The 24,587-nt window shown below is 42.2% G+C and overlaps 1 protein-coding gene across 3 annotated transcripts; it reads right to left on the bottom strand.

Moving 5' to 3' along the window:
- Nucleotides 1-4,769: 4,769 nt before the first annotated feature.
- On the bottom strand, nt 4,770-24,587 carry znf831 (zinc finger protein 831). 3 transcript variants are annotated; one of them, XM_006800209.3, is made up of 5 exons: nt 24,404-24,587; nt 23,941-24,100; nt 18,172-22,426; nt 15,979-16,253; nt 4,770-8,539 (listed from the first exon to the last, which is right to left on the bottom strand). In XM_006800209.3, exons 3-5 carry the CDS (start codon nt 22,376-22,378, stop codon nt 7,685-7,687), a joined length of 5,337 nt encoding a protein of 1,778 aa, XP_006800272.2. In that variant the 5' UTR covers nt 22,379-22,426; nt 23,941-24,100; nt 24,404-24,587; the 3' UTR covers nt 4,770-7,684. The 3 variants fall into 3 exon arrangements, with proteins under 3 accessions (XP_006800272.2, XP_087696594.1, XP_087696593.1); XM_087840468.1 differs by having other exon boundaries at nt 23,941-24,587; XM_087840467.1 differs by lacking the exons at nt 23,941-24,100; nt 24,404-24,587 and having other exon boundaries at nt 18,172-22,450.

Raw genomic sequence — 24,587 nt, forward strand, 5'->3', positions numbered from 1 at the left:
CTTCCTTCTCTCACCCCAACCGGTCGCAGCAGATGGCCGCCCCTCCCTGAGCCTGGTTCTGCCGGAGGTTTCTTCCTGTTAAAAGGGAGTTTTTCCTTCCCACTGTCGCCAAAGTGCTTGCTCATAGGGGGTCATATGATTGTTGGGCTTTTCTCTGTATCTATGAAGCGCCTTGAGGCGACATTTGTTGTGATTTGGCGCTATATAAATAAAATTGAATTGAATTGAATTGAATTGGTTAAATGTGATCATGTGACTGATGCAAGCCAGATCCTTTTATTTAGCAAAGCTGTGATTAATAGTTAAATATTATTGTTGAGGGGCACAGGCAGGACTCCGCACGCACACACACATTAAAAAAATAATAATAATTTTTTTTTAAAAAGTTGCCTCAACAAAAGGGCACTTTGGGCACCCATCAGGAAAGGGGCTCAAGCCCCTCTAGCCCCATCCCCTCTGCACGTGCCTGGTTGGAAGACCTTTGATGAGATAGGAAAAAGAAAACACTGATTCATTTGGGCCTTTCATCACCCTAACTTCTCCCTCTGTTGACTCTCTCCTGACTGTATAGACATAAAACTTACCTTATACTTTCTCCTTTACACAAAGCTGGAAAATGGTACTGTCACAAATAAATCATTTTTTGGATCATAATATGCTGGGTGCCCGTGCAAACTTAGGGGTTGTTTGTCTGGAACAACAGACAGTGTGTTGGATACTTCAGTGGTGTGAGAAAGTGTTCGCCCCCTTCCTGATTTCCTATTTCTTTGTGTGATTGTCATTGATTGAAATGCAGTGGCGTGACCTTGAAAAGGCAGTTCATGTTTGAACCCCTCCAGTGTGGCTGAATTGTAACAATTTTGCAAAGATGAGCGGCCAAAATTCCTCCACAGTGCTGTAAAAGACTGTGGAGGCGCACTGCAGGTTATTGCAAACACTTGAGTAGAGTTGTTGCTGCAAAGGCTCGCCAAACAGTTATTAGGTTTTAGGAGCCAATCGCTTTTTCACTCAGGGCCATGTAGGTTTGGATATTTTGCCTCTTAATAAGAAACATTGCATGCCACAGAATGTACACTGGCATTATTTTCACCTTGCACAACCCTCTGTGTTGGTATCTGTACAGGCTCTCTAATGTTTGTCCTAAAATAGTTTCAGCTATCGTTTGCTATCTGTCATGCTCCCTGTGCCTCCCCGGCCAGCCCAGTGTGGCCACAAGTGTTTGTTGTTTTACTCTCTGCCTGGGCGGAGCTCCCGCCCTTGGCCCACGCACCTGCAGCTGATCTCCGGTGATTTGCAGCTCTTCTTAAAGCAGGGGCTCTGAGCTACTCGTCGCTGGAATATTGAGAAACTCTCGTTAGCATTGCCTGGCTTCATTGCGATTCTGTTGTTCCCGAGCTTGCCTTTGACTCACCCTCGTCTGTGTTAATAGGTTTACCTGGATCAGCCCTTTTGTGACCCCTGGACCCCGTGAGTGTGAGTGGGCTGCTTGTGTGGAGATTGTTTGGACAAGGAGCGGAGCGAGTGCGAAGAAGTGTGTTTCCCCAGCCTATTGATCCCCGGGCCCTTGTGTCCCCCCCCCCCCTTCACGTGTACATAGCGCACCAGTGTGATTAATAAAGTATTGTTGAACCGAGCTTTCTCAGTCTGCGCCTGAGTCTGTTCCACCACCGTGACACTATCTGGGTTTATTTTTTATCAGCACAACAATGTAAACACAGTGTCAGCACAACGATGCCAAGTTCAAAGATGAGTTACAGATCAGTGTGGTGGTGACAAGGAGTTCTTAGTCCACACCCTTGGAGTGTGACCCAAATACTTTTATGGAAGATAGCTTCCAAGTAAATGTTTGTTTATTTACATTTTTAACAAGTACCTGCAGGTGGTGAGACGAACATGTTATTTTAACTGTATAAAAGCGCACAAAAAGGACAATTACACAGTTATTTACGGTGTTGTTGTTGTTCATTTTTAAGCATTACAGCTGTCATCAGTTTGCAGTTATTATGAAACCCCTAAATCAATCCAAAATGTAATGTTAATATCAGTAGTCAACCTACGCAGATGATGATTTAGTTTAATTAGACTCAACCCTTCTGTTGTTCTGTTTTTTATTTATTACCGTTTTTCACATCCATCACCTGCACATTTATATGAATCTACATCTAGTAAATGCAGTAAGCTGTATTGTTGCAGACAGGGACAGACCTGCTGACAGAAGCTGTCATAACCGTAATCTGCCAAACATCACATGGTTGATTAGCGTCCAAGTCTGGAAACATCTGTGTGTCAGTATAAGGTCACACTCACAGCGCCACGTAGTGACTTGGCGTTACACATTATTCGATGTACATGACATTTCATTTGACATATAGGTACTGTGTCTTCTTTGACGCAGCCTAGAGGAAGTAATAAGGAACTATTTTGTCCAACAGTCTGATTAGAAAACAGTCTCAATGCCAACAGGATATTCCCTCAGCTGCAGCATGCAGCACATCTCAACGGATTGAAAGGTGCAAGGCCCCTATAATTACTGCTCGTATTTTTAATTGCTATTATTATTATTGCTGCATGTAGTTTTATGCAGTATGAAATGTCCCATTTCAAAAGCAGCAATGTTAATGCATGATTAGCACACCTTGCAGATGTGTAGCCAGTCTATTATTTTAGTTAAAGACACTCTGATGAACAAGCTAAACAATTTTTTTAAATTATTAATTGAAATGTATCATATTTATTTATTGTTTATTTGTACAGTTTAACTGTCAACAGCCATCTCAACAGTTAGCTAAATTGTTTTTCAATCTTCCACTGCAGAAATTCCCATTTCTTATTGTACTCAAAGAAATTCAAAGTAGAGATCTGAGAATGCATTACAGACCACAGAACAGTGTATGCCCTTCTGGTTAAGGTGTTGAACGATGTCGTAGACAGTGTTGGGGGGTAACGGAATACATGTACCGCCGTTACGTATTTAAAATACAAAATATGAGTAACTGTATTTCGTTACAGTTAAAAAGGTGGTATTTAGAATACAGTTACTTTGTTGAAATAAATGGATTACACGGCGGTACTTCCCTGTTTCATATTGTCGCGGGTCAGGACTGTTTGGGTTTTGTTTGACAGCTACGTTCTGTTGTTCCAGGCGGCAGCGTTACGGTTGCCATGGTGCTTTTTGTTGTTGTTGTTGTTGTGCTAAGCTAACAGGCAGAATGCTACAGGCATAGCCCTTAAGAATGTAGCCTCATGGGCAGTGTAGTCCGTGCTGCAGGGAGAATGGACTGCGTTATGTGTCTGTGAGTGCGAGGAGGGAAAAAAAGGAGAGTGGAAAAGTACCAGTTGTCATTCAGCAGAAACGGGAGCTGGAAGCATGTAAATATAATAATAACCACTGCAACCAAGAAGAGTGCCTGATGAGCCCAGTTGTAAGTAAGCTATTAAGACTCGACTGTACGCTGTGTTCGTGTTTTCTTCCGAACCAATAAGTTCAGTTGGAGCAGCCTTTCAACGCCTCTCTCTGTCTCTCGCTAGCAAACTTGACCCAGACGACAAAGTAAAGCTAGTTTTCAGCTACGAGCCCGACACAGAACCCACCGTATTAGTCAGAGGTCCCTTTACTACGGTTCGGAGCCGCGAACCTTCAGTAACAGTAATAAATCACATTCATGTAGTTGTAAACAGCATGATAATATATTAAGTAATCCAAAATATTCAGAATATGTTACTCTCATTGAGTAACGTAACGGAATACATACAAAATACATTTTGGGGCATGTATTCTGTAATCTGTAGTGGAATACATTTTAAAAGTAACCTTCCCAACACTGGTCGTAGATAAGCAGGAACGTCCATGGTAGACTTCAGGACTCAACTGACAAGTTGCAGCTCTAGCAAATGATTTATGGTGAGATTGTGATGGTGTGTGACAACTCACATTAGTGGGGAGCTGAAAACGACCGATTGTGGTTCAGTGTAATATTCACTGTCTTTGTTGACTGTAACTAAACAATAACTAAAAATTAAGAAATAATTCATGAGGTTAACTTTCTCACCTTATGCACCCTGAGATCATACTGCTTTAAGCAAGCTTCAGCTTCTGTTAATGTTTTGTTAGAATATGTTTCATGCTCGTTGCCCTGCTTCTTACACAGGTTTACTTGTGCAGCTCCAAGTGTCCTATGTGCTATCTGTGCCATTACTGACTCAGCATTAGTGTTGAAATGGCTGGTGCCGATTGTGCATTAAAAAAGAAGCCTGACCAATCTTTCATAAGGGGGACCATTTACATGAACAAAATAGCTGCATGACTGAGGGACGGGGAAGATGCAAAAAGCACAACACAGCATCTTTAAATCAGTTCGTCTTTGGATGGTGGATCAGTTTTGAATCACAGTTTTTGTTTAATTTGCTACCATGCTGTTTCACATTTTTCTGACTGCGATAGTTGCCAAGAACCGAAGTGTTTACAGCTGTCTGCAACACTTGAATAATAGGACAATCATGATTTATTGGGGAAAAAAAAGTGAGTGGCATTACATTATTACCTCTGGAACTAGAAGTTTCCAAGAAAGAAGACTGCTGATATGCTGGATGTATAAACTAGCAACTGTTAACATGAATTAACAAGCTAATACATGAAGATTTAATTAAGATAATAATGTGCTAACACGTGTGTCTGTGTGTGTCAGTTATATGCTCGATATAATTACAAAGAAAAAAATGGCTGGCCTGATGCAGCTCAGGCTAGAGAGAGCACGCAGTGAAAACAGAAGTATTTGGGGTCAAGTTTCATTTACTTTTTTCAAATAATTGAAATCATCAAACAATATGCAAACAATTGGAGATGAAACAAGAATATAAAATTAGAAAATGAAAACAGATTGAGAAATCTGCTTGAAACACAAACAAGGATTGCTTTCCTTTGTGTCAAACCCAACAGGAAACACAACTGAACACAATGTTCCCTCCGTCAGGTGCAAAAGGGTTTTTTTTATTATTAACGGGCTGACGAGTGACAAGCGAGTCAGCGTACAGCCGAGTGCAGATTTATCTACAAAAATGTTACACACATGCACACTTCCTGTCCCAGGTGCCTTATTGTAGATGCTGACTCATTACAAAACCCAGACTAGGAAAAGGGTCACGGCCCCGCAGCCAGTGTCTGTTTTACCTGGGTGAGCTGATTGACAGCAGAGATCAACTTAATAGATACTTGGCAGCATGTGTACATGATTCACACAAGCAGGTGTTGTCTGGGCAAGTTACAAAGTGCAATTTATCAGAGAGAGTCATTGTGGGAAGGTAGACACTAATTATGGCAAAGTTTGTTTGTGTGTCTGTGTATATGTGCATGTGTGAGAGAGCAGAACAACATTTCTCAGAGGCAGAAGAAAACTCAGAGGCTGGGTTAAGCAAACTGAGTGATAATTGATAACTTTCAACTAGGGATGCACCGATACCACTTTTTTGGAAACGAGTACGAGTACTTGCATTTCAGTACTCGCCGATACCGAGTACTTAATAAAAACATGATTTAAATTTGTAGGTAACAGCTTTAGTCCTATAATTTAACAAACAACAAACAAACAAACAAGGGACTAGTTTGGAATTAAGAACATTTATTTAAAATGAAAAGCAGGTTGTATGCAACATATTACAGAATAAATAATTATAAAAAAAACTAAATTTAATTTTAAATTTGTTCGTCTGTTTCTCTGTTTAGAAGTCTCACTAGCACAGTCACAGCTGGGATGACATCAGAGGCTAGTGTGTCGTAGCTGCTCACTTTTTTAGTTAGTTCCTCAAAGGGGGCGAGGATGGCAACAGTCGTCTCCATAAGAGCCCATTGGTGAGCGGTGAGATAGTCAGGGAGTTCATGCTCGGCGCCTGTGATTAACCCCTTACATGCCGCTCAAAAATAGACAGGTCTCAGACCGTAGTATCGGTCCTCGGTATTGGGGGACTTTTAACGAGTACGAGTACTTGAAAATGTGGTATCGAGGCCGATACCCGATACCGGTATCGGTGCATCCCTACTTTCAACTATCGAGTGGCATTAGCAATGACAGCGCTAGGTTCAACTGTACTGGTACAGTGTACCCCCGAGAGGCAGACAAAATGGTTTTGGTCATTTTAATGAACGCGCCTTTTAAATAGCCGATGGATTAGCTTTGGTGTTTTGGTGTACTTAAGCCTGGGTTTGAAGTCTTGCAACTTAATAAATGATTATTGTTGTTTGCAAAAGCATTTTTAGTTATTAATGTATCCACCTACAGCAACTTCCTGTATCAGAAAAAGTCTTGTTATTGCTACTAATTTGTCTTTCTGTAAAAAACATCACGTGCACAACAATGATGTAACAATTGTCATAATTGTCACACAATGGTGCAGTGGTTAACAATGTTGCCTCACAACAAGAAGGTCCTGGATTAAATCCACTGGCCAGCTGGTGCCTTTCTATGTGGAGTTTGCTCTCGTGGTTACTCTGGCTTCCTCTGACAGGCCAAAGACGTGCACCTTAGGTTAACTGGTAATTCTGAATTGGCTGTAGCTGTGGATGTGAATGCTGGTCTCTGTGTGTTATTCCTGTGATAGCCTGATGACCTTTCCACGGATTACCCTACCTCTTGGCCAATCACAACTCACACAGACTGCTGTTTCCCACCATCAGGAACCAGATAAGTGGTTAAGAAAATGCAAGGTTGTGTATTGACAGTTCCAAATACTACGGAAATATTTTTGGACTTTAAACAGGTCAGACTTTCACTGAGCTTGAAAAAATGTTCCAGCAGCTATGACAGAGCTCAGGAGCTCAAACTGAGGGCAGATGCTACAAAAGAGCTGATTTAACTGTAAAAAGTGTTTCTAATAGCTCACCTGTCTGAGGTGAGGAAAATAATTGTCATACGAGTGAACACGAGTGCAATGGACACTTTGGGGATTCCTATGTGGAGGGTTTGAAGCTGAGGTAACAAAACACATTAAGGACCAATGCAATTCATGCAAGTCTAATGAATAACCTCTTATAGTATGACCTGCACCTCAGGTTGGTTTGGGCTAAACTATGAGCTGTTAATGAACCAGTGCTGGAAAAGCAAGAAGCTCAGAGTTCACTCTCTGTGCAAAAAGAAAGCCTTACTGTGAAGAAGAGAGTTTGAAGCTTCGTCTTGTTTGTTGTGTTTGAACACTCCCCTACTTTTATATCAACCGTAAGATTTCCAAACAAGCCTGGAGGCCTGTTAATGGCATTGTAGGCTTGCAAGCGTGTCCCTACATGTGTTCTGCTGTTGGCAGAGTGGGAAAGAGGAGGAAGAACTCCAGTTATTCTAGACTGTCAGTGTTTTCACATGAATCAATGATGACTATCTCAGTTGTTACTCTGTATTCATAAAGTGACAACAAAGCTAAAAACAAATCTGCTCTATTGCGCCATATGCTAGATACTGTGATTGAACTTCCTGTTCCGTCAAATTAAGAGAGTGGTACAAAATTACAGGACTGTAGCATTACTTTACCTTAATGTATGGCCCCATATTGAAATATCGTGACTTTTAATTAAATAAAGCTCTGCCACTGAGTTAACCCAGTCACTGACATTACTTCTGCCTCCTGAGCAACTTAACCTCTGAATAAATATCTACAGCAAATAAAATTCAAATAATAGACTGCATGTATGCTTTACTGTCTGTTAAAGTTCAATGATAAGCTTTCCTTCATCGTCACTGCTGCTCGTGTCTTCTGTATACTCCTGGCAGCTCTGCACAGGCCTCACTCCACTGTTCAGACACTCAGCAGACTGGTAGCCATGAAGTGGGCCGGCCAAGTAAAAAGAATGATATTTGCTGGTAATGTCAGCTCTTCCAGAGTCACTGGCTGTAGTGTCATGCTTCTCGTCAGGTTCAGAGTACAGAAAAGGCTTGCATGGAGACCCAGTATCGTGATACATCTTTGATGGTTGGATGTCTCCTCTAGCTGCAGTAGCAACTCTACAGGCTTGAGAAACTTGATCGGCGTGTGTGGAGGGTAATGTCCCAACATTAGAGTTTTGGTGACCTGTTAAGTTGAACTTCCTACAGCTGCTTATTGCTGTGCTGCTGTTACCTGCAGTGCTATTTCCTGGTTGAATGGTCAGACTGACGCTGGTTTGCTTTTGGTCTGGGACTGAGAAAGTTTGTTGAATAGTGGGCTCAGTTCTTGAAAAAATATGTTGTGTTTGTGATAACTGAGCTCCTGCACTTATATGTCGACTTGAATTGAATTCAGGTAAGACCTGTGTTGGTTGGTTAGGAGTGACACCGCTTTCCCAGTTGTGTTGCGAGTGATACGAGTGGTTAATTTCCAGAGGGAGTTTTGGAGAAGTGAAAAGGGCAGTCTGAATGCTGCACGCAGGTATGTTGAGATTACTCGATGTATTCAACGCTTGCTGACAGCTCAGTTGGGGGTATTCAGACATTCCTGAGTGCGTCTGGGAAACATGCTGAAGGTGTTCCTCGGGTGGCCAAGGGTTTTTAAAGGAATCATTCTTGTCCTTTTGATCTTCTTCCTTTTAATGAGAGAAAAATATGAGGAGTGTTATTACCACTATACCATCAAAACAATGGAATCATTTTATAGCCACTGAACCCTCTTATTATCTTTCTGGATTACCCAAATACTGCACAGCTTACATGTCTGTGAAGGTTCTCAGTCATCCAGGTCATCGTAGTCTAAGGAGCTTGGAAAGAGAAGTGCCTGCACTTCTTCAAGTTTCCTTGAAGACGTTTCACGTCTCATCCGAGAAGCTTCTTCGGTTCTAAGAGCAATTGGTGGAGAGTCCCAGATTTAAGCCCCTAAGGGGGTCATGGACTCCCTATCTTACCACCAGGCGCCTTAGCACCCACTCACATCCTGGGCTATTTGACCTCAGTAAGTCACATGTTGGGCTAGGTTTCACAATGGGTTCACTTGGGGACACTCCCATAGGGAAGAAGCTTTTCGGATTCAAGGTGAAATGTCTTGAAGGAAACCTTAAGAATTCCAGATGCTTTTCTTTCCAAGCTCCTTAGACCATGGCAAACATGCAAAAAGGGCAGCCACAGCCAAATTCCTCCAGAAGGCAAGGGAGATGCTGAGAAGCCATCAATACATACACCCTCCTGGTCATCAGATATCTAGCTGGAATAATAAGCTAGCCAAAAGACGACACTGATAATTCATAAATCACCAACACCCTTTGCACTAGGGCTGGGCATCGTCACTGATTTCTAGAATCGATTCGATCCACGATTTGATTCAATTTGATTCGATTCAATTCGATTCGATTTAATTCGATTCGATTCAATTCGGGGAAATTTTGCCTCAGTCAGAAATATTATAATTCAGATCAGTACATTTACATATTTTTGTATCTATAAAAAGGAAGCTGACACTTGTGACACTTTATTCAAAGGTGTGAGCATCACAGCAGAGGCCTTTGTGTCAAAGTAGCTGAAGATAAAACAGAAAAACATGAAGGTGATTTTCCTAGCCTGGGATTTTATAAAAATATTCCACAGTACATCAAAAACGAAAGAAAACCATTAATCAACATATTACCTCTGAAGTTAAAACGGTTTTATTACAGACACAGCGTTTTGCATTTTGTATAATTTTAAAAAGTTTAAATTTATTCAGTAGCCTGTTGAACGGCAGAAATTAGGTTTTCTTTTCGGAAGTAAGTAAAAGAAAAAAAAAACATTGGCCGACAGCGCTGTAAACAATGTAGACATGTGCGTAACAAGCAAGCAAATAATGCAGAAAACAGATTTCGGGGATAGACGGGAAACTGTTGTTGAAGTACACAGAGAGAGAGAGAGAGAGAGAGAGCTGTGCATGAAGTGTGATTTCATCGTGGTGGAAGCAAAACAGTAAAAGTCAGAGTTAATTCATGACGATGTTTATGTGAAGCTTAGTTTGGATCTTCTTTTGCTGCTGGTTCGGTCAATATTGTTTGGAGAGAGATCAAACTAACAGCTTTAGAATCAGCGCATAAAGGGCGTAAACACAAAGTGCGGACCCGCCGAAACATCAGAATCAGCGAGCTGTCGGCTTTCAGCCCCGACCGTGTCCGTGCCGTCGGGTGAGAAAGGCGACATCTCACTGATCCTGATCCGCGGGTCCGCGCTGTGTGTTTACGTCTTTGTGCAGAATCCGTGTTCCTGCTCTCATTTACTGTTTTAAATGTTTGATGGTTGTTGAAATTTTGTGACGTTTCACCTGAGATTCTGTAATTTCGGGCAAAATACATTTAAATTAAAAAATCGATTCAGGATTTTAATGAATCGATATCACGTTATCCAAGCCAGAATCGATTTTAATCGATAAATCGATTATCAAAACCCACCCCTACTTTGCACCACATGCTGGACATGCAGCTGTAACACTTTCTTCTGGAACATCTGTATCAACATTGCTGCACTCAACATTCACTGATACCAACACACTTTGATTTGTAATTGTATTGCCTGGAGCCAACTTAATACAAATGAGGAGTGAACAACCTGATTGCTAAAGAATACCGTGCATTGCTTTTTACACAGTCAAGGAATGTGAAGTGAGATGACTGTCGCTGTGATTCGACCCTGTACAAATACATTTGAACTGAAACTTAATTGAATGAAAATGGTGGATCTCGTTGACATTTTGCATAAAGGTTGATGTGATCCAACTCTAAATACTATTGAATTTGATAGAGAACTGTTGTGACAATAATAAGACTTGAAGTTTGAAATCCAGAAGAAGTATTACTGCCATAAAAAACTCTTGTAATTGCTGTCAGCTGCCTAGTATTAACATACTGCGGAATTGAATTTATTGCTGTTGCTTCAAGTGCAAGTGCCCCATAAATTCTCACAAGTTATTTGCCCCTGTGTGTGGCTTGGTAGTATACACTTTTTTGTTCAGTATATTTATAAATCTTTTTTTTCTTGCACCACTCTCTTCTGTGTTGTGACACATCTTGGGAGGTTTTATATTTATGGTGCTGCAAATATTTCATAAGAATGAAAGAACACAAATTCTGGCTTGGCTGTTGTGCTTTTGTTGGTAAATGTGTTAAAAAATGAAAAACAATCATGTGATGTAACAACCCAGTGTGCCTCAAACCTGCTTTTATATGATCCCCAAATAAGGACGGCCTTATTGCACCAGGGATTTGTGGCAAACTTTAGTAGATACAGAATAAATTAAAATGGTACAAAGTATTGCAAAAGATTGCTGGATTGGAAAGGATTGTGCACAGTGTGAGTGTTTTTAGTGTGTAGATTTGGGTGGTGACTTTGTTTTGAGAGGGTTTATATTCAAACAGCAGAGGAAGAATCACCTACCTCACGCTCTTTGGTAAAATAAGAATACAGCAATAATAAGTAAATAAATAAGTATCCAAAATAATGTTTGGTACAGAACAAGAACAAGCTTTGTTTGTGTCCGAGTCAATGTGGCTGTTTGCCTTTGCAGATTACTCACATATATATAACAACGGTGAACTGTCGTATTAAACATTAAATAATGAGGTCATACAAATAGGAGCACTGTTAGTGAAGTTACTCAAAAAAAGTAATTAGTTACTAAATACTGGTTACTTCTCCAAAAAGTAATTCCGTTACTTTACGGATTACTTATTTTCAAAAGCAAGTAATTACTTAGTTACTTTTTAAAAACTTGATGCACAACCTGAATAAGTAATAAAGCAACAGATCTTTCAGCCCAATTCTATTTTTTCTGCGTAATCCATCATATAAAACTGAATCAAATGAAAAAGTCTGTTTTTAAAACTTGTTTTATTAGTTTTAATCTTTTAACTTGCACATTGCATAAAGCAAAAATTTAATTATATGCAAGAAGAAATTCTTTAACATTTAAACCTATTTCCTGCAGATTCCAGCTTATAAAATAAAATAAAGTTTTGTGTTTACACTCTTTCAAATAGATGCAAGTAAAACACAGCAAAAAATAAATAAAAGCAAAGATTCAGCAGCACTGAGTCCTGTCTCTTAAATCTGTTGTCACCTGTTTAGCAGGAGTGGGGCGGGTGGAGGTTTGTCCGGTGCCACAGCGTTCATGTCAGTGGGAGGATCCGGGGGTTTCTCTGTGAATGTCACATTCCCGTGGCAGCGTGCTCGGAGCTCGCTCACATTTGAAGTTTAATTTTTCGCTGTAGAAAGAAGTTTTCTTCCCACGCAGAGTGAACAACAGACACTAATTTTTTTGGCACTTTTTACAGACTCAAACTTAAAGTAATGTGAGTACTTCCTGCTTTAAACGCTGCACGGTCGTACTCTCTCCTGCACTCCATATTATCCATTGTTGATCTGCACATGTCTGTTGCTGCCACGGACATCGCACGCTCGTACGTCATTGTCATGAGACACACTCGCAAACAAAATCACGGTTTAGTAACGCAGCGTGCTTATGGGAAAGTAACAGTAATCTAATTACTTTTTTTGCAATAGTAACCCCTTACTCGTTACTTGAAAAACATTACATTAACGCATTACTGCACATGTGTTTATGTAAATCTTATAAACTAAAAACATCCCATTTCGAATATGTCAGTGACAACATTCCTTACATGGTCTTCTTCATCATAATAATCATTTATCCTCACAAAGAAAAGCAGCACATTTTAAAACAGCCCATCTTGAAATATTAGAGAAGCCAGCTCCATGAGCCTTTAACCACTGCCCCTGTCTGAGGAAGTAACAAGGCTAGTGTACAGCAAATTCAAAAGTGTTAATGTTTTGGTGTTAGTAGTCTTAGAGTTAATTTTACTCTAAGTAGAGTCACATTCTTTTAATGTAACTCTGAGGTGTAAAATGATAGTAGTTAAAATCGAGTGTTAAAAATGAGTGTTTCTATTTCAAATCTGGAGGTGTTACAATGGAAACATTAACTCTTGACATCTTAACTCTGAACTCCTACAGGAGCTATGACACCAATAGAGTAAATTCACAGACTCCGCCCCCAGCACGGCTCCAATCGAAGCTGAAGTGAAGCCGTTTCAGAACATTTTGCTCTACATATTTGAGTTGTTTGCCATGCTTGGTAAGTCATTTTTTCAAAGACTGTTTCAATTATTATTATTAGCTTTTACTTCTGTGGCTCTTTGGAGTTGAGACAAAGCTGTGTGAAAGGCATTAGCCATGTCGCTCGCTGATAGCATAATATTCTGTTTTAGCTAGCTGAAAGGTGTTGTTTGCGGCAAATACCACAGCCTTGAAAAAAGCTTGCATGTGAATTTTCAGTCAAACCTTTGGTCAAATACACCTAAAACAATGTCTAGAATATGAAATGTTGGTATAATGGTGCTACTTGAAGCCTGAAAACGATCTCCCATAAAAAAAACGAGCAAACAGCAGTAGCAGACGTCCTGACTGGTTCTACGTTAGCACTTAGATCCCTCCAGAGTTTTGTGCACACGGTTTAGGTAAAAATGAAAAAGGTTGAGGTTTTACATTTAGTTCAGTATTACCTGTTGCCTGTGTCCTTGTATTTTGGGAAAATACTTTACACAAGTAATGTCTCAAAAAGGATTCCTTTTTTTTTTTTACTGTGCTGCAATTGATTTGTGCCATTAATTAGTGTCAGCTAATTTTTATTCAATCTCCACAGAGGATATGCTTGTGAAGATGGAATCTGGGGGAGAGCAGAAGTGCGTTGAAGTTCCACAAAGTGATGAATGAAGGACATGCATATTGTATTGAAGAAATAAGTGATGAGAATGCTGTTATTTGCATTTACCAGCTCACCTATGTCAGACCTTTTGATAAACAAAATTCTAATGAAAGTGAGAACATGTACACTGTTACATCTTTCAGAAAATGTTTTGAAATTGTGGCGCACAGTTCAGAATAAATGTTTTTCAAAAACCATTGCGTCTTTTTACTAAATGTTTATTTCCAAAAGAAATTTCTAGAAGTTCAGAACAGTAAAATTCCTGCTTTTTAGAATTAATTAGAAGATAACTCTTATGTAGTTAAACTAAAATACTCTTTGAGAGTTAATATATAAACTCTTAACACCTAGTTAGCATTAGTAAGTGTTAAATTATCAACTCCAGACAGATTTGGTGTTTAACACTGAATCAGAGTTAACGTACCAACTCTCCAAAAAGAGTTAAATTAACACTCTCTGGTGTGGACCCATATAGACACTTTAATAGTGTTGAAATCAAATCTGACAGTGTTAATTTGGACATGCTGGATTTGCTAGAAGCGCAGCCTCAGCAGCTGATGGATTTAGAAGCAGCTCTACAGTGGCTGAGCTGGCAATAGAACAGGTATGATAAACTGATTATATCATTATCAATGCTATGATTTATCAATATTGTACCTACTAGAGGTGGGAATCACCATACATCCCTCGATACGATATTATCACAATACTTAACGCACGATACGATATTATTGCAATTTTTTAAAATATTTTGCGATATTCAGATTCTGTACATAAAGGTAAACTTTATCAATATTCATTTTATCTGATATCAAAGTCTCACACTCAGTCTTTCTCTCATTTCAGTTTGATTGTTGACAAACTGAACGGTTTGTATTACAGTCTAGTCCAACTTAACTGAACACAACCATCTGGTACAATTATAGCTATTCTGAACTATGCAGTTTATGAAAACTATGCAGCCCCTTCAGCAACTGAAGAATTTGAAAGTAAATTAAAACAAAATATAATTTTACATTAAATAAAGTTTTAAACTTAATTAAAATAAAACTCATGTTTATTGCTGCCATAAAAAAGTTGAACACATTTGGACAGTGAAGGAATGTCAGGATTCTTGCTCAGAAAAAGGATCAACATGCTCTGAAGTCAGAGCACAAAAACCTTTTTTGTAACAAAATATCGATTTCTGCTGTCCCTGTATCGATACATTATTAGCAAACAAAATATCACGATGCTACACAGTACCTACCCTATAAGAGTTTTGCATAGACGAATGTATTGAGACTAATAACCCAAGTCATGGTGTTTTCATTATTCTGTCTAAAACCAGTGTAGCTAAAGCCAGAGAGATGAGCTCCTGGGGGTACGTTTGGTTAACCTCTTACGTCAACTGATCTAGCATTAGGCTTTTGTTTTAGCCACGTGTTAAACAGGACATGTTTGAAGAATAAGACTCTGTATTTAAATGAAGTCTGATGATTTGTTTTGGAATTTCCAGATTTTTCAGCCGGGTTTTCCAAACAGACTGAGGGTCTCTAAAACTAAATCCTAATCCTGACTCTACATTTGAAATGAGAGATGTTAAGAGCTTAATAACCTTGCAGCAAAGTGCAAATTAGAGAGAATACAGTGGGGTCAACTGCAGGACAGTTAAATTCTGATTTGATCCTTGTCATCTTATTTTCCTAACTCACTGTGCATGCTGGTGAAGGCTGGAGAGAAAGCTTAGTGATAGTTGTGCTGTTTACGATCTCTAACTGTAACGTCCTGCTTCCTCTCTCTGTCTTGTGTTACGTGGTTTTATACTTTTATGTTTTTCTTTTTCTGTTTGGATGTTTTTCATTTGTCTGTTTTCCAGCCTGGCTTTTTTCCTAAGAGCTTGGATTAATTAACTAATCCAATAAAACTGACTCAACTTTAGAAGTCTAAACATTCAAATTCTCCTGAGTTTGACTTTGATAGAGTTTTTATTTCCTTTGCAGACACAAGTCTTTTATATATTAACTCTTAAACACTCAGTTCCCAAAATGCAGATCATCAGGTACGTTTTTTAGAAGCGTACGGTACATTTCAATAACCTCTCATGCATTTTGCTATTAGCGTTTCATTTTCGGGAAAACTGTAAATTTTATATAAAACTTGGATGTTGGAGGTTAAGCGGCTCTGAGGCTTTGCTTTTGTTGTGTTGTAATTGTTCTTGTAAATCAGCATGTGTGTTGTAAACACTAAGACCACATGAAAAAAAGAGCTGTATAGTAAACACGGATCCTGATTAGATGCCCTCTCTCTCACCTCTGCCTTTGATACAGCTGTGGATCTGCAGTTTGACTCGGCCTTCCCCCACAGTCCTGGAGCTTTGTCTGCTTTGATTCCTCTGTTCTCCTCCTCTCCCGTCACCCCACTGTCACCTCGCTCTCCCAGGCATTGGTGGTTTTTCTCTTCAGCCCCTTGGCTCTGCTTCTGCTTCCAGTCTGTGCTGTCTGGCTGCCCGGGAGTCCTTACCCGTTCCTGCATCTGCAGCTCCTTCTGGGCTCCACACCTCGCCAGGGAGGCTCCCTCCATAAGCCCTCCAGGAAGAAAAACAAATGAAAAAGCAGTTGTTTTCTTTAGGAACTGAATCCACAGTTTTACTGCTTATCAGTCAATCTGCATGTTTTTCAAGCAGTAGTCAGCCACACATGAACACTGAAGCGGATTTCGTTCACTGTAATTCTTCATATTATTCATGCTGGTTATTGAAAGAAGCTTTTACTCTGATCTTCCGTCTGGTTTATCTGGAGCACACATGAGGCTTCAGAGGGGTCGGTTAGACAAAGTATGTGTCTGCAGTGGTGAGGCAGTAAACAACAGTGGGATTTTATACTTATAAAGAGGCAAGAATTTTGGAGGATAACAACATGAGCCTGCTACAGCCTGAGTTACATCAGGATAAACTTTGATACTGCTTGGAACGATTTGTTCCCTTTTACTTATACTACACAACAAATGCACAACAAAACATCCTCAAACTTCGACAGGTCAGCAGGAACCTAATTTGCAGATACTGTTCTGGCTGCATGCTAATTAGCCACACAACAGATTTTTTTATTAAAAAACAAGTTATATAAAACCAGGTGAACATAAAGAGGTCCCTGTTCAACACGAAGGGGAAGAGGAAGGGTTACAGCAAGTGAAAGCTGGTTCATAAGGGCACCTGAGATTTTACAATGTGAGAAGAAGCATAAATGTGGAAACCAAAGCTGTTTATTCCAGCTAAGTAAAAGCAATAAAACAAGAATTCACTGGGCGATAAAAAGATATTTTTCCAGTGGGCGTGCCCATTCTTGTGCCACACACAGATAAATGTGCACATCTGTTATATGCATTTGAGGATATGACTACAATTGAAATGAAAATGTTTTTAATCTGGCAAGCTCTGTGGTGCACAGCTGGCTTTTCTATCAGTGCCACTAGCCTGGTAGAGATGATAACAAACTACAGGAAAATCCTATTAGCGGTAAACAGATGCAGACAGCTACCATGTGTCTGAACCTCTGTGTCAGCGATACAGGACAGGTACAAACCCCTTTACCCAGGGGGCAGTAGCTGGAGGTCAGTGAGTGGCAGGCATTCTGTTTATCCTCTGCTCTCTGGGGTGACCTTTGACCCTGTAGCTGTCTGAAATCCCGCAGTCCTTTCATTTAAAAAGCAGGAGAGTATGTGATCCATGCTGCGATGGTGATCAAATGACACTTTCAAACACACACACGAGTTCTGCATGAAAGTCTGAGAACAGCTCACACGTCACAGCGGAAAAGGACAAAGATGATCAAAAACTGAAGCCACATCGTGCTCTGCCACGGAAACATTTCCAGATGAAACTCCACTGGATAGTTTTCCCTACAATTCAAATCCCTGCTCGCCTAACCTAAGATTCCCAGTAAGTTGTAGGTTTGGGTAATTGTGCACGCACAGATGAGAGCTCCATATTGCAAATCTGTGAATCTTTAGTGCCACCTAGTGTTGAAAGAGAAAAAATGCAAAAACTGCAATAAAGCATGCGTATTTTCTAGTATTTGTATTTCACCGTATCAATTCACCTTGTTTTAAAACAATTTGTCAGTTTAAGACTATGTAGACTCTACATAACAGAAGGAAGTGGAATATGTTAACAGAATCTTAATTAAATATGACTGTCAGATAAAACATACTAGTTATACTGTATCTTAATGCTAGATGTTTATCATTTGCTGAGTGTATGTCTGTCAGCTAACCTATATTTTGAATTTAATATTGACTGACATGTCAGTGTCAGCACATTACTGTAAGTTGACTTTAAAGAGATGGGGACAGGTGCAGGTTGGGGACAGCAGGCACTTTCTATGTTGTATTTAAATCCACTGCGCTGCAGTGCGGAGCCAAAACTGATGTCATATTCTTAAACTGCACTGTAGGAAGCAATAATAACATATATGTTACGTAATACATTTAAATAGTGAACTGTACCTGCTGTCTGGCTCTGAATACTTGCACACACAGATGTGTTGTCTTTGCATCTGTCCACCTGGATGTTCGAGGACGCTGAAGCAAAGTGAGTCGGTCTTTTCTCTGAGTGGCGTGAGCTGATTGCATCCTGTGATCCATGAGGGGTGATGTCCAATAAAAATTTGGAATCACCTACAGATCCGACTCTGTCACATCCCATGTTTGTATCTTTGGATGGATTCGACGTCTCAGATATTGTGGGCTCCGCTTGATTACTGCAGTAGATGGATGCTTGTGGGTTTGGCTGTCCCACAGCTTTGCTTTTAGTGACAGAAAGCGAAGAGTCTTTATCAGAGCATGCAGGAGAGGGAGAATGGCTGCAGCGCTCTCCACTTTCTAACCTGCTGCCTTTGTATTCGGAGGCTTCGCCCTTAGTTTTCATTATGCTGACATTAGATGAGTCGCCCTGATTATTAAGCTTATGTTGGCCTTCTTTGCACAGCAGTTCACTTTTCAAGTTATTCTGATTTTCTGTCGTGGAACAGGGAGAGCTCCTGCTGAGCTTGTGTTGGCCAGAGAGAGCTTGCAAGACGGTTGCACCTTGGCTGACCCTCCGATCCAGCAAAACCTGCTCCTCAGCACAGCGGTGCAGAGAGAGAGTCTGTTCCTCCACTGACGTTTGTCTTCTTCCTGACTTTACACCTCCAAGCGGAGCAGGAGTTGACATTACATCACCCGCAGTGCTCTGAGTCTCTGTGACCATGTTTACATGACTGTTTTTGTGTGGGTGTAGTGGCGGAGGGAGAGATTCAGCTGATGCTGCAGCCTGAGTGGAAGCGCTTTGCTGAGCCAGGTGGGAACTTGGCTCTGCTTTCCCAAATTGCAAAGGCACAGAAGTCATTATTCTCTCAGTGGTAAGTGCAGGGAAAGACTCATTTTTGTCCATTTGTTGTCTGGGTTGTGCACTCTCTTTTGCCTCACTGTTGCTTTCAGCAGCAAAAAAGCCCAGAGTTTTGCTTTGGACACCTTCTAAGGTCCCACCTTCAGCGTCCTGTCTCTGGGAGATGCTGGTACCCGATAGACGCTCTATCTGGGGTTCGATGAGGGCCAACTGCTCATCAGATATGATCTGGAGGCAGATCTGGAGGTCTGCTGTGTGCACATGGAACACGTTCTGAGCAGCTGGCTGTACCTGGTCAAACGGTACAATGTGACAAGGCACCACTGGGGTGTTTGTGCTAACGTGTGGTACGCTAACAGGATTCAGCAGGTTTGATTGTGCCGAGAGTTGTATGTGAGAGAGTGGAGGGTTAGACTGATCATATGACGCAGCTTTAACGGCAGTAGCAGATGTCTGACTGCTCGCTGTGGTTACGGTAAGTGCAGCAACAGCAGGTGCAACAGGTCTGGGTTGCTGTGCAGACGTCGTGCATTTCGAAGGCTGGATCAAAGTGCTGCATAATCCTGCCTGATAATCTTGCAGGCAGCTTGTGGTTATTGTGGTTGCTGCAAATTGTTTGTGCACTACAGCTACACTACCTGGCAAATTCTGACTGAGTCGTGATGTTGCAGCGTGACAAACTGTTGAGACGAGCTGGTCCTGCGCGGAGCTGAAAGCATTCGCCTTCTTAAGATCACGAGTTAGCCCCAGCTGTGACGCTGTGGGGTCTTTGCAGTTCTTTACACTCGTTGTGACCGAGGTCACGCTGCGCTCGATGTGAGGAGATGACAGAACTGAGGTGAAAGTGTGGGCTTCAGTTCCTGGTGGTTTATCCACAACTTGTGGTGAAAAAGTTAAATCAGGTTCAGCAACATTGGGTAACTTGAGTTGGTACTTGGGCAGGAAGCTGTTCTTTGCAGCAGGGGGACTAGAAGCAGTCGAGGTGCTAACAGAGGTTGTGTTTGCATTGATTATGCCCGACTTGAACAGAGGCCCTTTGAGCGGAGTATGTTGTGGATTGTTGTTAAGATTGATGTAAGTGAGGTTCGCTTCCTGCTGAGTGACAGAGGGTGTGGGATGAGCAAGCATTGTGTTTGGGTCAGTCTCCATCTGCAGAGGGCAAATTATTTTGTCATCAGTTCTCAGCTTTTTCCTGTCTGAAGGAACATGGGCTCCGCACAGCTGCGATGTGGAAACACTATGTTTTTTGTCTTCGGCCATCAGTCTCCCAGCGTCTGGTCTGTTCACACAGTCTGTTTTGTGACTAACCAGTGAGCCGATAGAAGGTAATGGCAGCACTGACAAAGACAGATTCCTCCTGAGTGGAGCTTTGAGAGCGAGGCATGACGAATTAAGCGAGTTAGTTTGTAGATTAAAATCCACAGCAGGGACAAAGGAGAGATTGGCAGGAGCGCCAACTGTGGTACCGTTGCTTGTCGAACCTGTTGTCGTTACTGCCAGCGGTGCCCTTTTCTGCAGACCCTGAACAAGCTCGTGCTCGGGGTTTGCTGAACATTTCCTGCCTTTGATAGCACCGTTATCGCTACTTTTCTCAGCATTGTATAGCTTTTTAAATGTTCCACCCCCGTACATGTACCACTTGTTGTAGGCGAACTTCTGCGCTTTCTTCCTCCGGAACTTTCTGTTGCTCGGTTCTCCACAAATGTCACCGCCATCCCCGTCACAACTGAGGCTGCTGCTCCACGCCTCCTCCACAGATGAATTCCTGATGAGACCGTCTGTTGCGTGGTTGCAGTCTACGGCAGTCTGCCGGACCAGTGGGCGGTGGGTGGATGATTGCTGGTTCGCAGGCTTGATCGCGAAACCTGTTGGGTTGATCTGGCCAGAGCTTCCCCTCCGGACTAGCGTTACATAATCCCTCTGATTGGAGGAGGTTGGGCTGCTTCTCTCGGGCTGCAGGAGGGTGACACTGAAGGGGAGGGAATTGCTGCGAGTCAAGGGGGCATGGTCCATGGTGGAGGAGCGCTGAGTGGGCACAGAGCTGTAAATCCCCGGCTTCTTGTTTCTTTGTGACAAAACATTCTGAGTCTGACCTAATTTCATGTCAAAGTGAAACGAATCCTTGTACGTGTACGGCATGGGAAGGTCGATGCTTCCCTGTTTTGATAAAACGGTCTTCCGTGGCCTCACATTCTCCAGCTGTTTGTCCTCCACAACAGCTGTATTATCTGATATCAGCTTAGATATGCGCTCCTCTAGGGCCTTCTGCTCCTGCTCCCTGGCAGAGTCTTTGGACTCCAGTCTGCCGTGATCTGATTCTGTAGGTGTGCGCCTGCTGGCGGGTTCTTCAAGATGCTCTTTGGTGGATTCTGCGACTGAATCCATACTGTGATCGAGCAAAACACTGCCAGGGCTTGGATAGTGGTCACTAGTCTCGCTGAAGCCCGAGTCTGTGCTCTCGTGACTCTGCGATTTCCCTCTTGACACTGAGCTTTCCCACTGTTTGGAAAACAGCGTGGCCTCTTGTCTCTGAAGGGGAAGGTGTCTACTAACACTCGGTGGAAGCTTTTCACTTTCCTTTATTACCGTTTCGCTTCCATTTGGTTTTGAGCTTTGAACTGTGAGGCTCAGCTCGTTGTCTTCCTGCACACAGCGTTGTGTCTTCACAGAGCAGACCTTTGGAGTACTGGCTGGACCGGTGCTTTCAGCAGCAGATAGTGAGGAGTCCTTCTCTGCGCTGCCTGGCTCTTCGACGCATTCCTCCAGAGACAAACTGGAAGTGCACGTCTCTCTTGAGCCCGACATGCTGTCTAAGCTGCTCTGCTCTGACTCCAGTGAAAGGCGTGCATGTGCCTGGGTACGTCTGTGTTTGTAGAGGTTGCTCTGAGTCTTAAATGAAACTCCACAAGTGGTGCAGGGGTAGGGCCGCTCCCCCGTGTGGCAGCGCAGATGCTTCTCCAGCACGCTGGGCTTCATGCAGTCCCGTCCGCAGTGAGGACACACGTGCTTTCCTGCAGACTTGGGTTTGGCTGCGGGAGCAGCAGCTGCCAGGCTCAATCCCGGCTGAGACTGCAACCCGCCAGCAATATGGAGCGTGAGGATGGGAAATGTCTCCTTGGTGTAGAGCGGCGGCATGCCCAGATGGAGTGTGGCTGCTTCTGGAGCAGCAGCAGGCGGCTGAGGGTAAGGCTGCGCGGGCAGCGCAGGCACTGTGTGGATGTAAACAGCCGTCAGGGGAGCCTGGACATCCATCCTTTTCTCTGCCTGCGCTGTGACGGAGCTGATGTGCACTGGAGCACTCGCCAATCCTGGCTTGCCAGTCTCCATGGTAACACTGCTGCTGTCGTGATGTACCAGTGGCAGGTCTCTAATTACCTGTAAGATAAGAACAGTTTGCATTAGACCTCCGTTTGCGTTAGATTAAAAGGGGGCAGGAATTTTGCTACATCTCACTTAAAGAGGAAAATGTGATTACTCTTGGAGTATGTTTTGTTCTTTAACTGGTGACCAGCCCCAAGAAACGAGCACAGTACTGATGACAGATATGCAATATTCTCCAGGACAGATGGCTAATGCAGCAATTAATCCAGTCTGGATTTTGCCAGATAAAAATCCAGGGAGATGTGTTTTGCAATGTAAAAAAAATGAAAGCACACTTGGTTCTGAGTAATATCATTGTGATAATGAGCAATAATATCCACAGTGGGAGCAAAGGCATTTCAAGCTCTCCTTTTTCATTTCAGTGGCAGGTTAAGATGTGTGTGTGGAAATGTTAGTCGAAACCATGGAGAGAAATGTGCACATACGCACATGTAGTATCACAGTGGTGTGTGTGTCTGTGTGTTGGGGCGGGCTTTTATCTCTCCAAATCAAGTACGTCTGCTGGCATTAGCTGTTACCTCTGTCACCAGTCTGCATCAATTATAAGGCAAACCTTTGATGTTCAGAGTATCATGTGGCGGCGTTCGGTCCTGACTGACTGTCATATTGGTGCAATAATCAGATCAAATCAAATCAAAGGGGAGCTGTGCATTAGAGTGAGAAAATTTCATTTCCTGTTGCTGTGATGGTGATTTTGCATAATTCACCCACAGAAGTACAGTTGGCACTCGACGCGTTCTTTTGTTGGTTGTACAGCATGAGCACGCCCACGTCAGAGAGTTTTTCTGGTGCTGTGAACTGAGGAAAGTTGGTCTCTGTTCACATTCGGCTGAGTGAGCGTGTCTTACTTTTACAACGTTATTCATGGAGCTCGACCCTCCTGCTGTAATGTGCTTTCACTTCCTTACCGTTATGTAAATATGTCATACGGTGCACATGCTGCAACTTCATGTAGGAAGAGAAATGAAGGCAGCTTTCATTGTATAAGCACGCTTAGTCTAAGTGAGAGATAAAGGTTAGGGTTTAGTGAGCATCCACCTTTCTCATATCTGGAACACCAAGTGGAAAAGCTCGCAACAGCCGACTTAAAACTTGAAGAGTAACAACTTGTAATTTTTGGATATTTCCGTATTTATTATGATGTGTCAAAATAACCCTGGATGGGTTGTTACTGACCAAATGGTTGTTAAGAGGTTAAAGATGTGTGAGTTAGTTTTAAGACGCTTGCACTAAGAACAAAACATCACAAAAATCTCTCGACATGGGGACATAAAGAGGACGCATTAAATGTTTCTGTGGAAAGTGAAAATGTCATTTCCAGTTATGGATGTGACTTTATAGAATGAAAGTTTGAAAAGAGGAAATATCTGACAGTGCTGCCAGCCATCACAGTGTTTAGGTAAGAACAGCAGAAACCAGAACTTAGCGTGTTTAACGAGGCCAAAACTCAGGCGCAACAATTGAGAGAAGAAAAAACAGCAGAAGACAATAAAGCAGAAGTCACTTACCGTCTCGCTTTGCACTCCAATCACTGATCATTATCCGGTCTAAACAGCCGTTCACAGTGAACCGGCCCATCCTCTGTGTACCTGCTCCTTTCGCGTTGCTCTGCCATCTAGCACCTCTCCAATCGGATCTTCTCTCACGGCTCTTTGACATGAACTGTTTCTTGTCACGAGGAAGCGGAAGAAATGCAAATGAGAGAGAAGATGCACTCTGAAAGTGGTGAGGCAGAGAGGAGGGGAGTGAGGGAAGGAGAAGGGCTGGCTGGGTGTGTGTGTGACTGTCAAACAAAGACTTCCGGAGAACAAGTTGAAAACATAGATTATACAGAAAGAGATCAGCGGGAGTGAATGAGCGGTGAGGCCCTAAGCACAGATGGAAGATACGAGGCTAACACAGTTGGACAGAAAAAAAAAGTGAAAGCAACGGGCTAGGACAGAGGAAGTGCAGTGACAAAGGCAAGCTTACCTTCAGCGGCTGACTTTACCGTCAACAGTTTGAGGCAGTACCTGACTCCTGGTTCACTTATATGCTCGCTGCCCCCCACCTACTTCCTCCCACACGTCGTATTTCATACACCCACATACACAAGGGTGCAGCAAAGCTAATGTTGATGTGGCTGCTTGGCTGCACGTGTGCTGCTCTCACTCTC

The sequence above is a fragment of the Neolamprologus brichardi genome, chromosome 5 (genome assembly GCF_056152115.1).
Source record: "Neolamprologus brichardi isolate AB-2024 chromosome 5, ASM5615211v1, whole genome shotgun sequence".
NCBI classification, from domain to species: Eukaryota; Metazoa; Chordata; class Actinopteri; order Cichliformes; family Cichlidae; genus Neolamprologus; species Neolamprologus brichardi.

What these genes read in the sequence shown, in the direction of transcription:
- znf831 (XM_087840467.1), bottom strand. Translation starts at nt 22,450, where the DNA reads ATGCAAACTGTTCTTATCTTACAGGTAATTAGAGACCTGCCACTGGTA. An exon ending in TATTCAGAGCCAGACAGCAG is followed by an intron (nt 16,254 to 18,171) that starts GTACAGTTCACT and finishes TTCTTCCTGGAG; the next exon opens with GGCTTATGGAGGGAGCCTCC. An exon ending in CAGCTGTATCAAAGGCAGAG is followed by an intron (nt 8,540 to 15,978) that starts GTGAGAGAGAGG and finishes TCTCATTAAAAG; the next exon opens with GAAGAAGATCAAAAGGACAA.